The sequence below is a fragment of the Henckelia pumila genome, chromosome 4, assembly GCF_033568475.1.
Source record: "Henckelia pumila isolate YLH828 chromosome 4, ASM3356847v2, whole genome shotgun sequence".
Lineage (NCBI taxonomy): Eukaryota > Viridiplantae > Streptophyta > Magnoliopsida > Lamiales > Gesneriaceae > Henckelia > Henckelia pumila.
In genome coordinates, this window is record NC_133123.1 from 312,359 (window position 1) to 327,518 (window position 15,160).

Sequence of the window (15,160 nt, forward strand, 5' to 3'; positions counted from 1 at the left end):
ACTTTTGTTTCCGGTTTTACTCTTATCTTATTTCTATCCACTATTTCACTAAACCAGCTCTCACTTACTCCATCCACAAAATTAAAAATACATATAAAATAACTTTTATTTTACACACGCATAAACGTGTGTCTTTTTTACTAGTAGAATATTAAATTTGTTCTTAGAAGTAATTTATGAACTAATACTAAACATTTTCCATATTATAGTTAATTGACTGAGAAAGGTTAACACCCAAAGTCCATTGAGAGTTGACTCAAGTGACATTCTCCACTAGTCAACTTCCTCCACCCACTCATGTTGGCCGACTTGCATTTACCATCAATTATCGTCTTCAAACATATGAAATCAAATCGTAAGAGTACAATTTATACATCTGATATTATTTTTTTTAAAAAAAATAGAATATCTATATCAATATATTGTTCTTACTGTGGCTTAGCCATGCATATAAAAATCATCAGTGAACACCCTTTACTATTATTTATTTATTTATTTATTTTTATTTCTTGTGTTAAATAGAATGGTAAACTTTCATATACGAGGTAGATGAATCCTTACCAAATTATTGGTCCCACAATTTGATCTAAGGTTGACTCCGTTGAATGAGACGGAAGTTTACAGCCGAAATGTCGGAATTCCTGACCCATTTTGAGCAATATAAATCCCTTGATCAAGGGATCCATGCATTGAATCAAATCATCAGAAAAATTAAAGAAGCATATGCATTTAAATTTCAAATTTCCCATAATGATACTCTACGGCCTCCTCATGCTTGTGAGTGGGGTTCTTTCAGAAAAGCCAAAAGGCCTGGAAACTGAAATCCAGGCCTTGAAAGAATTCAAAAAATCTATCACGGATGATCCATTTCATGTGCTCCTGGACTGGAATCATTCAAACCATCACTGTAATTGGTTTGGAATCGAATGTAATCCGAATTCGTCGCATGTTGTCTCCATCTCTCTTCCGGACAAGCAGCTCCAGGGCGAAATTTCTCCTTTTCTTGGAAACCTTTCCTATCTCCAGGTTCTTGACTTTTCCCTCAACTCCTTCACTGGAAATATTCCATCCCAGTTAGCATCTTGCTCCCAACTTACTCAACTCATCCTTTATCCTCCCTTTCTGGTTCTATTCCGGAAGAGCTTGGAAATCTGAAAAGCTTGCAAACGATAGATTTCGGGGAAAATTTTCTGAATGGAAGCATCCCGGATAGTTTATGTAACATCACTGGATTGCTACAACTTGGCCTCGTCTACAATAATCTCACTGGTGTAATTCCAGGAGATATTGGTAATTTAATAAATCTTCAGATTTTTGTAGCATTTGCTAATGGTTTAGAGGGCTCCATACCTGCTTCTGTCGGCAGGTTAAAAAAAATGCAGTCCTTTGATCTAAGCCAAAACCAGCTAACTGGAAATATCCCTCCAGAAATAGGCAACATGTCGAATCTTGAGGTTCTTCAGTTGTATGAGAACTTTCTTTCTGGTGCAATTCCAGCAGAAGTAGCTAATTCTAGGAATCTGGTTCACCTGAACTTATATGAAAACCACTTTTCTGGTAGCATCCCCCAAGAACTTGGAAATTTGATTAATTTACAAGCTTTAAGGTTGTACAAAAACAAGTTAAACTCCACAATCCCCGACACCTTGTTTCAACTGGAATCCTTGATCTATCTTGGCCTGTCTCAGAATCAGTTAGTGGGTACAATTTCATCAAAGATAGCTTCTTTAAAATCGCTGCAAGTGTTGACTCTTCATTCGAATAATTTCAGTGGGGAGATTCCTTCAAGTATAACACAGTTGAGTAACTTAGCATACTTGTCTTTAGGCTTCAATTCCTTGACAGGGCCTCTACCAACCGACTTAGGAATGCTGTATAATCTGAAGAATCTGACAGCAAACGACAATCTCTTTGAGGGATCCATTCCTTCTGGCATAAAAAATTGCACGCGTCTTCTAGTCATAACTCTGACTAATAACAGGATTACTGGAAAAATCCCAGAAGGATTGGATCGATTATCTAATCTTACGTACCTATCTTTAGGGAGAAACAACATTTTTGGCCAAATCCCTGATGACCTATTCAACTGTTCAGAGCTTGAAGTACTTGATTTGAGCCTTAACAATTTAAGTGGTACCATTAAACCATTCATTGGTAGACTGGTGAATATCCATACTCTAAAACTTGGACATAATGCATTTTATGGATCAATCCCAAGAGAGATTGGCAATTTAAGTGCATTACTGAATCTGGAGGTTCACGGAAATCGATTTTCAGGCAGGATTCCACAAGAACTTTCCAAACTGACACTTCTGCAAGGCCTTTCCCTGTCCGACAATAAGCTTGAAGGAGAGATTCCTCAAGGAATATCTAAGCTGAAACAACTGACTTATCTTCGTTTGCAGAATAATAAACTCGTGGGTTCAATACCTGATGCCGTATCCGAACTTGAATTCCTTTCTTATTTAAATCTCAGTGGTAACAAGTTTAATGGGACACTTCCAAAAAGCTTAGAACGCCTTCTCCACTTGGCAACTTTAGATCTTTCGCACAACCATTTTACTGGAGCTGTTCCAGCATCTATGATTGCTGGCATGAAGAATCTTCAGGTCTACCTTAATCTTTCACACAATACCTTGGATGGGACAATCCCAGAAGAGATCGGCATGTTAGCAATGGTTCAAGAGATTGACCTTTCGAACAATGATATGTCGGGAAGCATTCCTCCTGAACTTAAAAACTGCATGAATTTGATCTCTCTTGATCTCTCCGGCAACAAACTCTCTGGCGAACTTTCGGTTGATATCTTTCCTCGCCTGCATGAACTGGTAAGATTAAATCTTTCGAGGAATCAGATATATGGTCCGCTTCCTGGAACTTTGGCCAGTTTGAGACATCTCTCTGTAGTTGATTTATCCGAGAACAAGTTCAGCGGTGAGATTCCAGAGAACTTTTCCAAATTTTCAAGCTTGAAATTTTTAAACCTTTCTTTCAATCAGCTAGAAGGCTGTATTCCCCAGGGTGGTGTGTTCAGAAATACGCACTTAATTAGTTTACAGGGCAACCCATCTCTTAGTGGAGCAATCTGCTTGAAGCGGCCTAGCAATGAAAGAAATTCAACAAACTCCCACCGGCTCTCAAAGAAGGCAGTTCTTATTCTTTTTGCACTTGGATTTGCTATTGTACTAATAATTTCACTGTCAACCTTTTACGTGATTTGCCAAAAGAAGACCAAGGAGTGCAGCATTGAAGAACCTGAGAATTCACTACCCAATTACACCGCAAAATCCACCCTCAGAAGATTCGATGCAAAGGATTTAGAGATTGCCACCAGTTACTTCAGTCCGTATAACATCATTGGCAGGAGTAGTTTAAGCACTGTTTACAAGGGTACCTTGGAAGATGGACATCGAATTGCTGTGAAGAAACTGAATTTGCGCCAATTCTCAGCTGAGTCGGATAAATGCTTCAACAGGGAAGTCAAGACTTTAGGACAAGTGAAGCACAAGAATCTGGTCAAGGTTCTAGGTTACGCCTGGGAGAGTGGAAACCTGAAAGCATTAGTGTTAGAATTGATGGAGAAGGGAAATTTGGACAAGATTATACATGAATCAGAGGCACTTCTTTCCAGTTGGGCATTAACGAGGAGGATCGATGCTTTAGTTTCCATAGCTAACGGGTTGACATATTTGCACACAGGCTACGATTTCCCCATTGTGCACTGCGACTTGAAGCCATCTAACATTCTTTTAGATGGAAACTGGGAAGCTCGTGTGAGTGATTTTGGTACAGCACGGATTCTTGGAATTCAGCCAGAGGATGAAACTTGCATCTCCTCAGCATCAGCATTTGAAGGGACTATAGGCTACTTGGCTCCAGGTCAAATTTGCTTTGCTTCCATAAAATATTGTCCACGTTGATGCATATTCTGTGATTCTAATTTCCATCATCACACCTTTAAAAAAACAAGATTTTTTTTTTTTGGGTATCAGAATTTGCATACTTGAGGAAGGTAACTACTAAAGTAGACATCTTTAGCTTTGGAATCATAATTATGGAGTTGATCACAAAAAGGCGGCCAACAGAAGTCACAGGGGAAGATGGATCGCCCATCACTTTGCCGCAATTAGTCCAGCAAACACTTGATCTTGGAATCAACCACCTCCCTCAAGTATTGGATCCTCTTCTAGTACCATGTACGTCCCAAAACCATAAAGTTTTCGAAGTGCTTCTCCTTCTAGCGTTGTCCTGCACCAGCCCAGACCCTGAAAATAGGCCTGACATGGAACAAGTGTCCTCTTCTCTTTCAAAAATACGCAAAATGGCGTATTAAAGTTCGGTGGAGTGAGCCGGCCCGGTTCAGCCTCTCAATTGCCAGTCAATTTAACAAATACTCTCTTCTGTTTATATTTCATATAAAAATTTATTAGTGTTGTGAAAAAGTAAAAATTTACGGTAAAAAGTAAAAACTCAAAAACTCAAAATTTATCAAATTCTACACTTTATAAAATTTTTCTCTCTTCACAATTGTGTTTTTCTACACAAATGGAGAGACCTATTTATAGATCTCAATTGGAGATTAGTCAAAAATTAATACATCATTAATTACATCATCACACACTAATTTTCAATATTTTACAACTCAATTTTCAACTTTCAACCTTCAACATTCAACAATAAATAATAATATATATTTATATATATTTTCAACACTCCCCCTTGTGATGATGATCATGATAGAATGACTATCTCCATTACGTGTTGTATACTGCCTCGTTAAAAACCTTACTAGGAAAAACCCATTGGGACAAAAACCATAGTAAGGAAAAAAGAGTGCAGCCACGTAAACTCCCCCTGATGTCAACATGAATGATTCTTCACATATTTCGTAGATTGCGCATCCCAATATTATAAATGTGTTTTCTGAATATCGCCGTGGGAAGTGCCTTTGTGAAGAGATCGGATGAGTTCTCACTTGATTGAATGTAACAGATATCAATATCTTTATTCTTCTCCAGCTCTTGAGTGTATGCAAATAATTTAGGAGGAATATGTTTAGTTCTGTCACTTTTGATGTATCCTTCTTTCATTTGGGCAACACATGCGGCATTATCTTCATACAGTGTGATTGGATTCTTGTCCACTGATAATCCACAAGAAGTTTGGATATGCCGAGTCATTGATTTAAGCCAGACACATTCACGGCTTGCTTCATGTAGTGCAATAATCTCGGCATGATTTGATGAAGTTGTAACAAGTGTTTGTTTCTGTGATCGCCAAGAGATTGCAGTGCCTCCACGAGTAAATACATATCCGGTTTGGGAACGTGCCTTATGTGGATCAGATAAGTATCCAGCATCAGCATAACCAATTATTCTCTGATTTGTATCTTTTGGATACAAAAGTCCCAAATCCGTCGTTCCTCGTAAATAACGGAATATATGTTTAATTCCGTTCCAGTGCCTCTTCGTTGGACATGAACTGAATCTTGCCAATAAATTTACTGCAAAAGATATGTCTGGTCTAGTGCAATTTGCAAGATACATAAGGGCACCAATGGCACTTAGATATGGTACTTCAGGACCAAGAACAACTTCATCATCTTCACATGGACGAAATGGATCATTTTCTATATTCAATGATCTGACAACCATTGGAGTACTTAAAGGATTTGATTGATCCATATTGAAACGTTTAAGGACCTTCTCTGTATAATTAGACTGGTGAACAAAAATTCCACATTCTTTTTGTTCAATTTGTAAACCAAGACAATACTTGGTTTTTCCAAGGTCTTTCATTTCAAATTCTTCCTTCAAGTATAACATCACTTCTTGAATTTCTTTATTCGTTCCAATGATGTTTAAATCATCAACATATACAGCAATAATCACGCATCCCGATGTTGTTTTCTTGATGAAAACACAAGGGCATATTGGATCATTTACATATCCCTTTTTCATCAAGTGTTCACTTAGCCGATTATACCACATTCGGCCGGATTGCTTTAATCCATACAATGATCTTTGTAATTTCACAGAATAAAATTCTATGGGTTCTGAACTTTGTGCTTCTAGCATCTTAAATCCTTCAGGGATTTTCATGTATATATCACTATCAAGTGATCCGTATAAATAAGCTGTAACAACATCCATTAGACGCATGTCCAAGTTTTCAGACACTGCTAAACTGATCAAATACCGAAACGTAATTGCATCCATAACAGGAGAATATGTTTCTTCATAATCAATTCCAGGTCTTTGAGAAAAACCTTGTGCAACAAGTCGAGCTTTATATCTCACTATTTCATTTTTCTCATTTCTCTTTCGAATAAAAACCCATTTGTACCCAACAGGTTTAATACCTTTAGGTGTAAGGACTATAGGTCCAAAAACACTACGTTTATTTAGCGAATTTAATTCAACCTGGATGGCATCTTTCCATTTTGACCAATCCTTTCGAGTTTTGCATTCACCAAAAGATTTTGGTTCATTATCTTCATTTACGATGTCACATGCCACATTGTACGAAAATATCTCATCAATATCTTGTACATTCTTTCGGTTCCATATTTTTCCAGTATTAATATAATTGATAGAGATTTCATGATTCTCGTCAGTTTGTGGTTCTGACAAAATATTTTCATCATCGTGTGTTTCTTCTGGAACACCATTTTCTATTTTCTGATCATCATTTTTCTCTATGTATTTTCTTTTCCGAGGATTTTTATCCTTTGAACCGATTGGCCTTCCACGCTTCAGGCGTTTTATGACATCATGAATGTCTTCATTTTGTTTCTTTGGAATTTCAACTCGAGCAGGGGCATTTACAGCAGGTATATATGATTTTGTTACCCCTTTTGTGTCTGCAAATGCATCTGGCATTTGATTTGCTATTCTTTGCAAATGCACAATTTGCTGTACATCTTTATCACATTGTTTAGTTCTAGGATCCAAATGTAATAATGATGGTACATACCATGTGATTTCTTTTTCGATGTGTTTCTTTTCTCCCCCTAACATTGGGAAGTTATTTTCATCAAAATGACAATCAGCAAACCGTGCTGTAAACACATCGCCTGTCTGAGCCTCAAGATATCTAATGATTGATGGACTATCATAGCCGATATAAATACCATTCTTTCTTTGAGGTCCCATTTTTGTTCTTTGAGGTGGTGCAATAGGCACATACACCATACATCCAAAAATTCTCAAATGAGAAATATCTGGTTCTTTGCCAAATACAAGCTGCAATGGGGAGTGTTTATGATATGCACTTGACCTGATGCGAATCAATGCAGCAGCATGTAAAATTGCATGTCCCCATATAGAAATAGGGAGTTTCGTTCTCATAATCATTGGTCTAGCAATCAACTGCAGACGTTTAATCAATGATTCAGCTAATCCATTTTGTGTATGAACATGAGCTACAGGATGTTCAACAGTAATTCCCATCGACATACAATAGTCGTTAAAAGTCTGGGAAGTAAATTCTCCAGCATTATCAAGTCTTATTTTCTTGATCGTATATTCGGGAAATTGATTCCGCAATTTTATTATTTGAGCCATCAATTTTGCAAATGCCACATTCCGAGTGGACAATAAACATACATATGACCATCTGCTAGAGGCATCGATCAATACCATAAAGTATCGAAATGGTCCACATGGTGGATGAATTGGCCCACAAATATCACCTTGAATACGTTCAAGAAATATGGGTGATTCCTTTTGGATTTTAGCTGGTGATGGTCTTATAATAAGTTTCCCCAGAGAACATGCCTTACACTGAAACTTATTATTCTGAAAGATCTTCTGGTCTTTCAGTGGATGACCACTTGTATTTTCTATAATCCTTCGCATCATTATTGAACCAGGATGTCCCAATCGATCATGTCAATTTGTTAGTATTGAAGAATTTCCAATAACCATATTTGATTCGATTGGACTTATATGTGTATAATGCAATCCAGTAGGGAGCATTGATAATTTCTCAACTACATATTTCTTTCCTGATTTATATGTAGTAAGACACATATATTTCTCATTTCCTTCGGTTATTGTTTCCGTATCATAACCATGAGAATATATATCATTAAAACTCAACAAATTTCTTTGTGATCGTGGTGAATATAAAGCACTATTTATCAAAAATTTTGTACCATTAGGTAACAAAAATTGTGCTTTGCCACATCCTTCAATCAAGTCTACAGGACCTGATATTGTATTCACCATTGTTTTTGTTGGTTTTAATTCCAAGAAATATTTTTCATTTCTGAGGATAGTGTGCGTTGTACCACTATCTGGTATGCAAACTTCCAGTGCATTATTTCCATCTTTGATCATAGCATTTTCCATAATGATCTTCAAAAACAATATGCAATAAAATGAATTAAGAAAGATACATGCAAACAATACATGCAAAATATAATATGTTTTATAAAATAAAAATTACATTGTTACATTCTTTTCCCACCAGTACATTTAATCAATATCTTCGAAATCATTCAAAAAGTAGGCAGCATCTAAATTCATTGAACCACTTGCATGGTCAATGTTTTCAGTAAAATTGGTCTCTTTTTCTTTCCCCTTTATTGAATCTTTATAGAGCTTACACAGATGCTCAGGGGCTCGACAAGTTCTTGACCAATGTCCTGGAGTGCCACATCTATAACAAACACTCTTAGTTCTTTTTGGATGATTTTCATTTTCAGCCGTATTATCATGCTGCCTCTTTTGTGGGTGGTTCGTGACGTTCCTTTGAGATGAGTTATTGAAATAACTATCTCTTTTATTTTCAAATCCACGGCCTCGACCACGACCGCGATCATTTCTACGCCCACGTCCTCGTCCACGACCTCGACCAAAATCTTGTCTATATCTTTGATTTTGGTTTTCATTTTTACTTACGACATTTGCTTCAGGAAATGCCGTTGAACCAGTAGGTCTGGACTGATGATTTCTCATGAGCAATTCATTATTCTTTTCCGCCACGAGTAAACATGCGATGAGTTCTGAGTATCTTGAAAATCCACGCACTCTATATTGCTGTTGTAGAGTTATATTTGATGCGTGGAATGTGGAAAATGTCTTTTCAAGCATTTCCATCTCAGTAATATTATGCCCACAAAATTTCAGCTGTGAGACAATGCGATACATCGCAGAATTATAATCACTCATCTTTTTAAAATCTTGGAATCTTAAAGTATTCCATTCATCTCGTGCGGTCGGAAGTATAACTTCCCGTATATGCTCAAAACGTTCTTTTAACCCTTTCCACAAAATCATTGGGTCTTTTTCGGTCAAATATTCACATTTCAACCCCTCATCAAGATGTCTGCGTAAAAATATCATCGCTTTTGCTTTATCTTGTGAGGATGATATGTTATTTTCTTTGATAGTTTCGTTAAGACCCAATGACTCGAGATGCATTTCTACATCGAGGGTCCATGGCATATAATTCTTTCCGGTTATATCAAGTGCAATGAATTCGAGTTTCGCCAAGTTCGACATGGTGGTACTAGAAAATAACAATGCATTTTATTAGTTAATTTCCATAAATATGACAATACAAAATAATGGAAGAACGTAAATTACAAGTGCGTATACAAATAGAGAAAAAATATGTGTTGGAAAATCGCTGGTGAGTAAAAGACTCGTGAGCATGATGATCATAGTCGTTATGAAAAATATCCTTATAAATGTCATCATCTCCATCTTCGAAAAAACCGAGGATAAAATATTTTGAGAGAAAGAATGAATTTGGTGTGATTGAAAATGAGTTTGAGTGAACATATTTATAGGGCAAAAAATAGCCGTTTTGTTACCGTTTGTGACCGTTGGGGGTAAAGAAAAAATTGAGTATGTGTTGAATAAAAATTCGTGATAATCATGTAATGCATATAATGATAATCATAATTAAATAATTATGTATATCATATCACATTATTATAAGGTCAGTGTCGTAGACAGCCTTTTATATAATGTTGTGAAATTATACCAATATAGTTAGTATAAAGTCAGGTATAGTATATCATATCACATTATTATAAGATCGGTGTCGTAGACAACCTTTTATATAATAACATGAGATTATACAAATATGGTTAGTATATAAATACACAATAATATATATCATATCACGTTATTATAAGGTCAGTGTCATAGACAACCTTTTATATAATAACATGAAATTATATATTAATATAGTTAATATATATACATAATAAATATATATCACGTTATTGTTTAAAAACCTTAGAGGCTTTTATACTTGTCGTATCCCTTACCGGGAGTGTGGGATGTCGTCTTAACATCCTCCCAGGATTTATAACAAGTTTTGAAAAAAAACTTATTTTTTTTTTCATAACATGATATTATATATTAATATATACACAAAAAATATATAAACAGTAAAATAAAAATTCTTACTTGTTGAATATTTTTGACTTCTTCTTGTATTTTGGAGCGTCGGAAAATATAGAGAACCTTCGAGCGATCGTGCTGATAACGTGTTGTGAAAAAGTAAAAATTTACGGTAAAAAGTAAAAACTCAAAAACTCAAAATTTATCAAATTCTACACTTTATAAAATTTTTCTCTCTTCACAATTGTGTTTTTCTACACAAATGGAGAGACCTATTTATAGATCTCAATTGGAGATTAGTCAAAAATTAATACATCATTAATTACATCATCACACACTAATTTTCAATATTTTACAACTCAATTTTCAACTTTCAACCTTCAACATTCAACAATAAATAATAATATATATTTATATATATTTTCAACAATTAGATAAAAATAACTCCTCGTGGGTTCTTTTGGCATTCCTCCGACACCCACCATCTCCTCAACTCACCGATCTTCAGCTACCTTGCAGAAATGGTAATTGTAAAGATTGAATTTTATTTGTCGTGAAGCGTGAGTCCGAGATTTTTGGCCCTTTGTCCGGATAATTTAGTGCTGACTGATGCCAGTTTCCTTTTCCTTTTGCATTTTTAACACTATGCTTTGATGCGGCTCGTGATATTTCTTCTAATTGATAAAGTGGATTTATTTTTCTCATGTTCCCAAAGATTCCATTCCGTTTTATCTGATGTAAATGAACTTCGTTGATGATTCATCTATTTGTTGAGTATGTATATGTATTGTTACTTTGTTACTTTTTGTTACTTTTCAAGATAGAAGAATCATAGTGAAGGTCAATGCAGACGCTGCTGGGAAATCTTTCCCGCAAGTTTGTATTTTTTAATGCCATAATTATGTATGAGTGAGAGGCTAAAAGAAACTGATTGCTGGAAATATGTGAGCCAGAATTCGTACTGTCTCTAAGAAAGAAGAAAGGAAATGAGATGTTTTTTTCATTCCAGGAGTCCTTACAGAAAATCCTTTCGTCTTCTTCTTTTTTAATGTATGATAGGAAGTGGCTGGTTGCTGACAACTAGAAATATTGTGGATGGGTAGAGATAGTTGTTATTCTTCTGACATGGGATTCCTAAATTTTGCTATTTTGCTCATGGGGCTGTCTACCTTGATTGTGATCCGACTTTTGTACGTGATACACCGGAGCAACCATCCCCAGTATCGTAGACCACCAGGACCTCTCAGTGCCATGATAGTTCTGGGTTCAGGCATACAAGTTCTCCATCTTTGGGCTCTTATTTTTGTTTGATGTTATCGAATTGCAGAGCTCTCATTAAGTTCAGTCACAGTTTTCCCTAATTTTGAATTTCTATTTGAATGTGGAAACAGATGTATTCTTCAAGTTATTTTATTAATTTTTCCTGTTTCCTCTATTTTATTCTGGTGGTATAGGTGGTCACACTGCAGAGATGCTGAACCTATTAGCCCCTCTTCGTATTGACAGGTTTAAATATAGATACTATATTGCTGCTGCTACTGATAATATGAGTCTTGAAAAGGCGAAAGTGCTGGAGAATTCATTGCTGGTAAAGGTAATGCATTTGGCCACAGTATCTATCCAAGACTTCATGTGTATTGAATTACGGAGCCTTTTGTGGGTTTAATTCAGGCACATCAATTTTCCATTGAAACACAAGTCAGATTGTTGGAATTTAAATTTTAAAAAATACTCCAGGTTTTTTTTAAAAAAAATTAAAAAGTCATCTCGCGCCAAATCTGATATTTCCTTTTGCTGTGGACTTGAAAATGGATGCATTTCCATCCTTCTCTGATGTCCTGAAAGACATGCTCTCTGGAATGTTCATTGTATTAGGTGGAGGTTGAGGTGGGGGGCACTTCTCATTTTTTGCAAATTTATCGAAGTCGTGAAGTTGGCCAATCATATATAACTTCGGTTGGCACAACCTTGATTGCTTTAACTCATGCTTTGTGGCTAATGATGAAGATCAGACCTCAAGTGGTATCATGATTTTTTTTCTTCATCCAGCTATTATAGTTTCAATTCTACAATTCTATTTGTTGAGATATCGTTTATTGTGCAGATTCTATGCAATGGGCCTGGAACTTGTTTACCACTTTGTGTAATTGCATTCCTTTTCAAGGTTTGGATAACTTGACAAGGCAGTTTTTATTATTTTTCTTGGGAAATCAGGATACTCGATGGAGTTCAAACTGTAATTTTCAGGTTTTTGGGATCCGATGGTCGTCCGTTTTCTATGTTGAAAGCATAGCACGTGTTAGGAGGCTATCCTTGAGTGGATTACTTCTTTACAAACTACGGATGGCTGATCAATTATTTGTGCAATGGCCCCAATTGAAGAGCAAATACCCTCGAACAAATTATGTCGGTCGCCTTATGTAATGGCTTCATTCCCAAGACCTCCACGAGGTACGTTCATGTTGCTAGATTATTCTGTCTATTTTCATTTTTTTTGACTCTGCTTAGCCAACATCACCATTTTTAGTAGTGCTTGGGCGGAGTACCTTTTATTATCGATGGATTACAGCATTGTTTCTAATCAGCGATGAAATGGCAACTGATTGTTGAAAATGACTTGATTTCAAGTATAGAAGTCCAATCAAATTATTGGAGATATTAAACTTTGTGCATGCAGTTCTGGTGTTACTATCACTTATGAGCTCAACAAAAGTGTTTTCTGCATAAAAATTGGTCAAGGGGTGGCTAGTGGAAGGTGGCAAGAGTGGAAGAAGATAAAAGTTTTTGGACAACAACGCGTATGGGTTTATAACATAAAAGTGTCGTGTAAAACTAAAAATTGTAGATGGCACGAATGGAAATTTGAAAATATCTTGAAAACAAATAACATCAAATAATTGTCCTTTTAAGACAGAAAATGCTGATCATTATAGATGGCATGTAGTAGGTGTGTGAGAAAATAATAGCTTTTTATTGGATTTTAAGGATTTCTCTGCTTTCCCCATCTTTCTCGTTACAAATTATCTGGCCTTTTATGTTTGAAGCAAGGATAAGTATAATAAACTCTATGATATACTTCTTTAAGCTGTGAAGGTCTCATTCTCTTGGTGGGGTATTTTATTTTCTTCCTTGGACTTAGCATCATCGAGATATTGTTGATATACGTATGATATAGAACCCCAGATAGCCAAGATCATGGCCACGACTTTAATCCCTGTCATCTTCTCTTGGAAAACCACGACCGCTAATATTGGAATAGCCGGCACATTCACAGTACTGACAACATTAGCAAACAGAGATGAGACCTTCAGAATTAGAGCCACCAAACCAATTGAAAAAACCTGCCAAGCTAATGCTGTCCATACCAAAATCATCACATAGGATTTCTTGCCTAGTTGAAACTCATGCATCTCTGCCTTCAATGTCTTCCATTCTCCACTAACAAAAAGGCCTACTAAAAGAGTGCAAGTTGTCACCAGTGATTCGTAGAATATAACATTCAAGATTTCTTTGATGGTTTGCCTTTTTAGCACCTTTCCATAAGCCCTCTGGGCTAGTGATAGCTGTAACGCATATCCAGCAGCACCGCTGAGGGTGCAGATAAACCCCAACACATACTTTCCTTCTGTAGAAGGACCTGTAGAGTCAGATTGTAGCACAAGAAGTATGGAAGACGTTGTGAGAAGTAAAATTGAATTCAATATGTAGGGAGTGAGTTTCTGAGAATTGAGGAAGTAGGAAGAAAAAGCGTTGATACCCAACTGGCTTGCACAGATCAGGGAAAATGTGGAGGCAGGTAGGTTTTTAAGCCCAACTGCATATAACAAGCAAATTAGTGCAAGAAAAGTTCCGAAAATAATGTAAAGAGCTGCCAAGGATAATTTCATGGACAAGTTTGTATCTGTCATGGGATTTTTCCTTGATGTAACACAGAGTAAAGGAAGGAGGATAGGAAATCCAGCACACTGAACAAGCGCTGCCATGTACTTGCTTTTGCCACCTTTTTCATAGTACAGTCTTCCGAGAAGTGTTGCTGTTAATTGCCCACAGAGCACAAGAATTGAAAAAATGGCCAGATGGAACCACCTCTTGCGTTGTTTAAGCTTGGAGGACGTCTTGTTAGAGTTGATATTTCCATCTCCATGGAACTCTAGACTTGTTTGTTTAGTTTCTTGAACTGGTTAAACATCAACAAGAAAACAACTCTTGATACAGAAAATTTTAAAAATAAAACTGTGGCATAAAACAAAGAGGATCGCAGACAATTTCTGCGGAGAAAAGCCTTGGCACTCTCTTCTACCTTAGTAAAGGCACTTTTTCCAGTCTGTAAATTGAAGGCATTTAAACTCCAAAAAGTTTGCAAAATCCCAACTTTTTCTTGATCAGGCTACATTTTTCCAATGTTCAACAGGTCATATGGGAGTAATCAGTAAAGTTGATTTTATTCTACTCCAGGGTACTGCTTCCAAAGGCGAGCAGATCAGGTGCAGTCTCCTAATGATCAAATATCGATCAAAAAGTTATCCTTCTAAATGCATCACCCTCATCAGTCACCCATAGAAATACTTGCACCACCAAATTTGGTTTAATTCCTTACAAACAACAGAAATAGTTGGAGAAAACACCTTTTTTTCCTGATATTTGTCATTGTTTTTAGTCATGAAATATAGATAATAGAAAAGGTTTTGGGGATAAAGAGAACTCACTTTGGATGTTCAGCTGATTTTCTTGAGCTTCCTCCATGAAAAATATGCTACTGGACTGTATGGATGAAGATTTATATAAGATAAGACAGGTGT

At 36.3% G+C, this 15,160-nt stretch overlaps 3 protein-coding genes across 12 annotated transcripts; 2 read left to right on the forward strand and 1 right to left on the reverse strand.

Moving 5' to 3' along the window:
* The first annotated feature begins 705 nt into the window (after positions 1 to 705).
* Positions 706 to 11,953, forward strand: LOC140864981 (uncharacterized). Its single transcript, XM_073269445.1, is given in 5 exon segments — positions 706 to 1,111; positions 1,114 to 3,879; positions 3,993 to 4,425; positions 10,791 to 10,885; positions 11,816 to 11,953. Coding segments are annotated over 3 exon segments (3,495 nt in total). The 5' UTR covers positions 706 to 723; the 3' UTR covers positions 4,334 to 4,425; positions 10,791 to 10,885; positions 11,816 to 11,953.
* On the forward strand, positions 10,791 to 15,111 carry LOC140864985 (UDP-N-acetylglucosamine transferase subunit ALG14-like). Of its 4 annotated transcripts, none has more exons than XM_073269455.1 (7): positions 10,791 to 10,885; positions 11,421 to 11,631; positions 11,816 to 11,955; positions 12,237 to 12,383; positions 12,466 to 12,525; positions 12,609 to 12,812; positions 14,773 to 15,111. In XM_073269455.1, exons 2-6 carry the CDS (start codon positions 11,457 to 11,459, stop codon positions 12,783 to 12,785), a joined length of 699 nt encoding a protein of 232 aa, XP_073125556.1. In that variant the 5' UTR covers positions 10,791 to 10,885; positions 11,421 to 11,456; the 3' UTR covers positions 12,786 to 12,812; positions 14,773 to 15,111. The 4 variants fall into 4 exon arrangements, with proteins under 4 accessions (XP_073125556.1, XP_073125558.1, XP_073125559.1 ...); XM_073269457.1 differs by lacking the exon at positions 14,773 to 15,111 and adding an exon at positions 13,039 to 13,164; XM_073269458.1 differs by lacking the exon at positions 14,773 to 15,111 and adding an exon at positions 12,995 to 13,132.
* Positions 13,427 to 15,152, reverse strand: LOC140864983 (purine permease 21-like). 7 transcript variants are annotated; one of them, XM_073269452.1, is made up of 4 exons: positions 15,068 to 15,152; positions 14,124 to 14,538; positions 13,895 to 13,998; positions 13,427 to 13,812 (listed from the first exon to the last, which is right to left on the reverse strand). In XM_073269452.1, exons 1-4 carry the CDS (start codon positions 15,102 to 15,104, stop codon positions 13,442 to 13,444), a joined length of 927 nt encoding a protein of 308 aa, XP_073125553.1. In that variant the 5' UTR covers positions 15,105 to 15,152; the 3' UTR covers positions 13,427 to 13,441. The 7 variants fall into 7 exon arrangements, with proteins under 7 accessions (XP_073125553.1, XP_073125552.1, XP_073125551.1 ...); XM_073269451.1 differs by having other exon boundaries at positions 13,427 to 13,815; XM_073269450.1 differs by having other exon boundaries at positions 13,427 to 14,175; positions 14,362 to 14,538.
* Between the last annotated feature and the right edge of the window lie 8 nt (positions 15,153 to 15,160).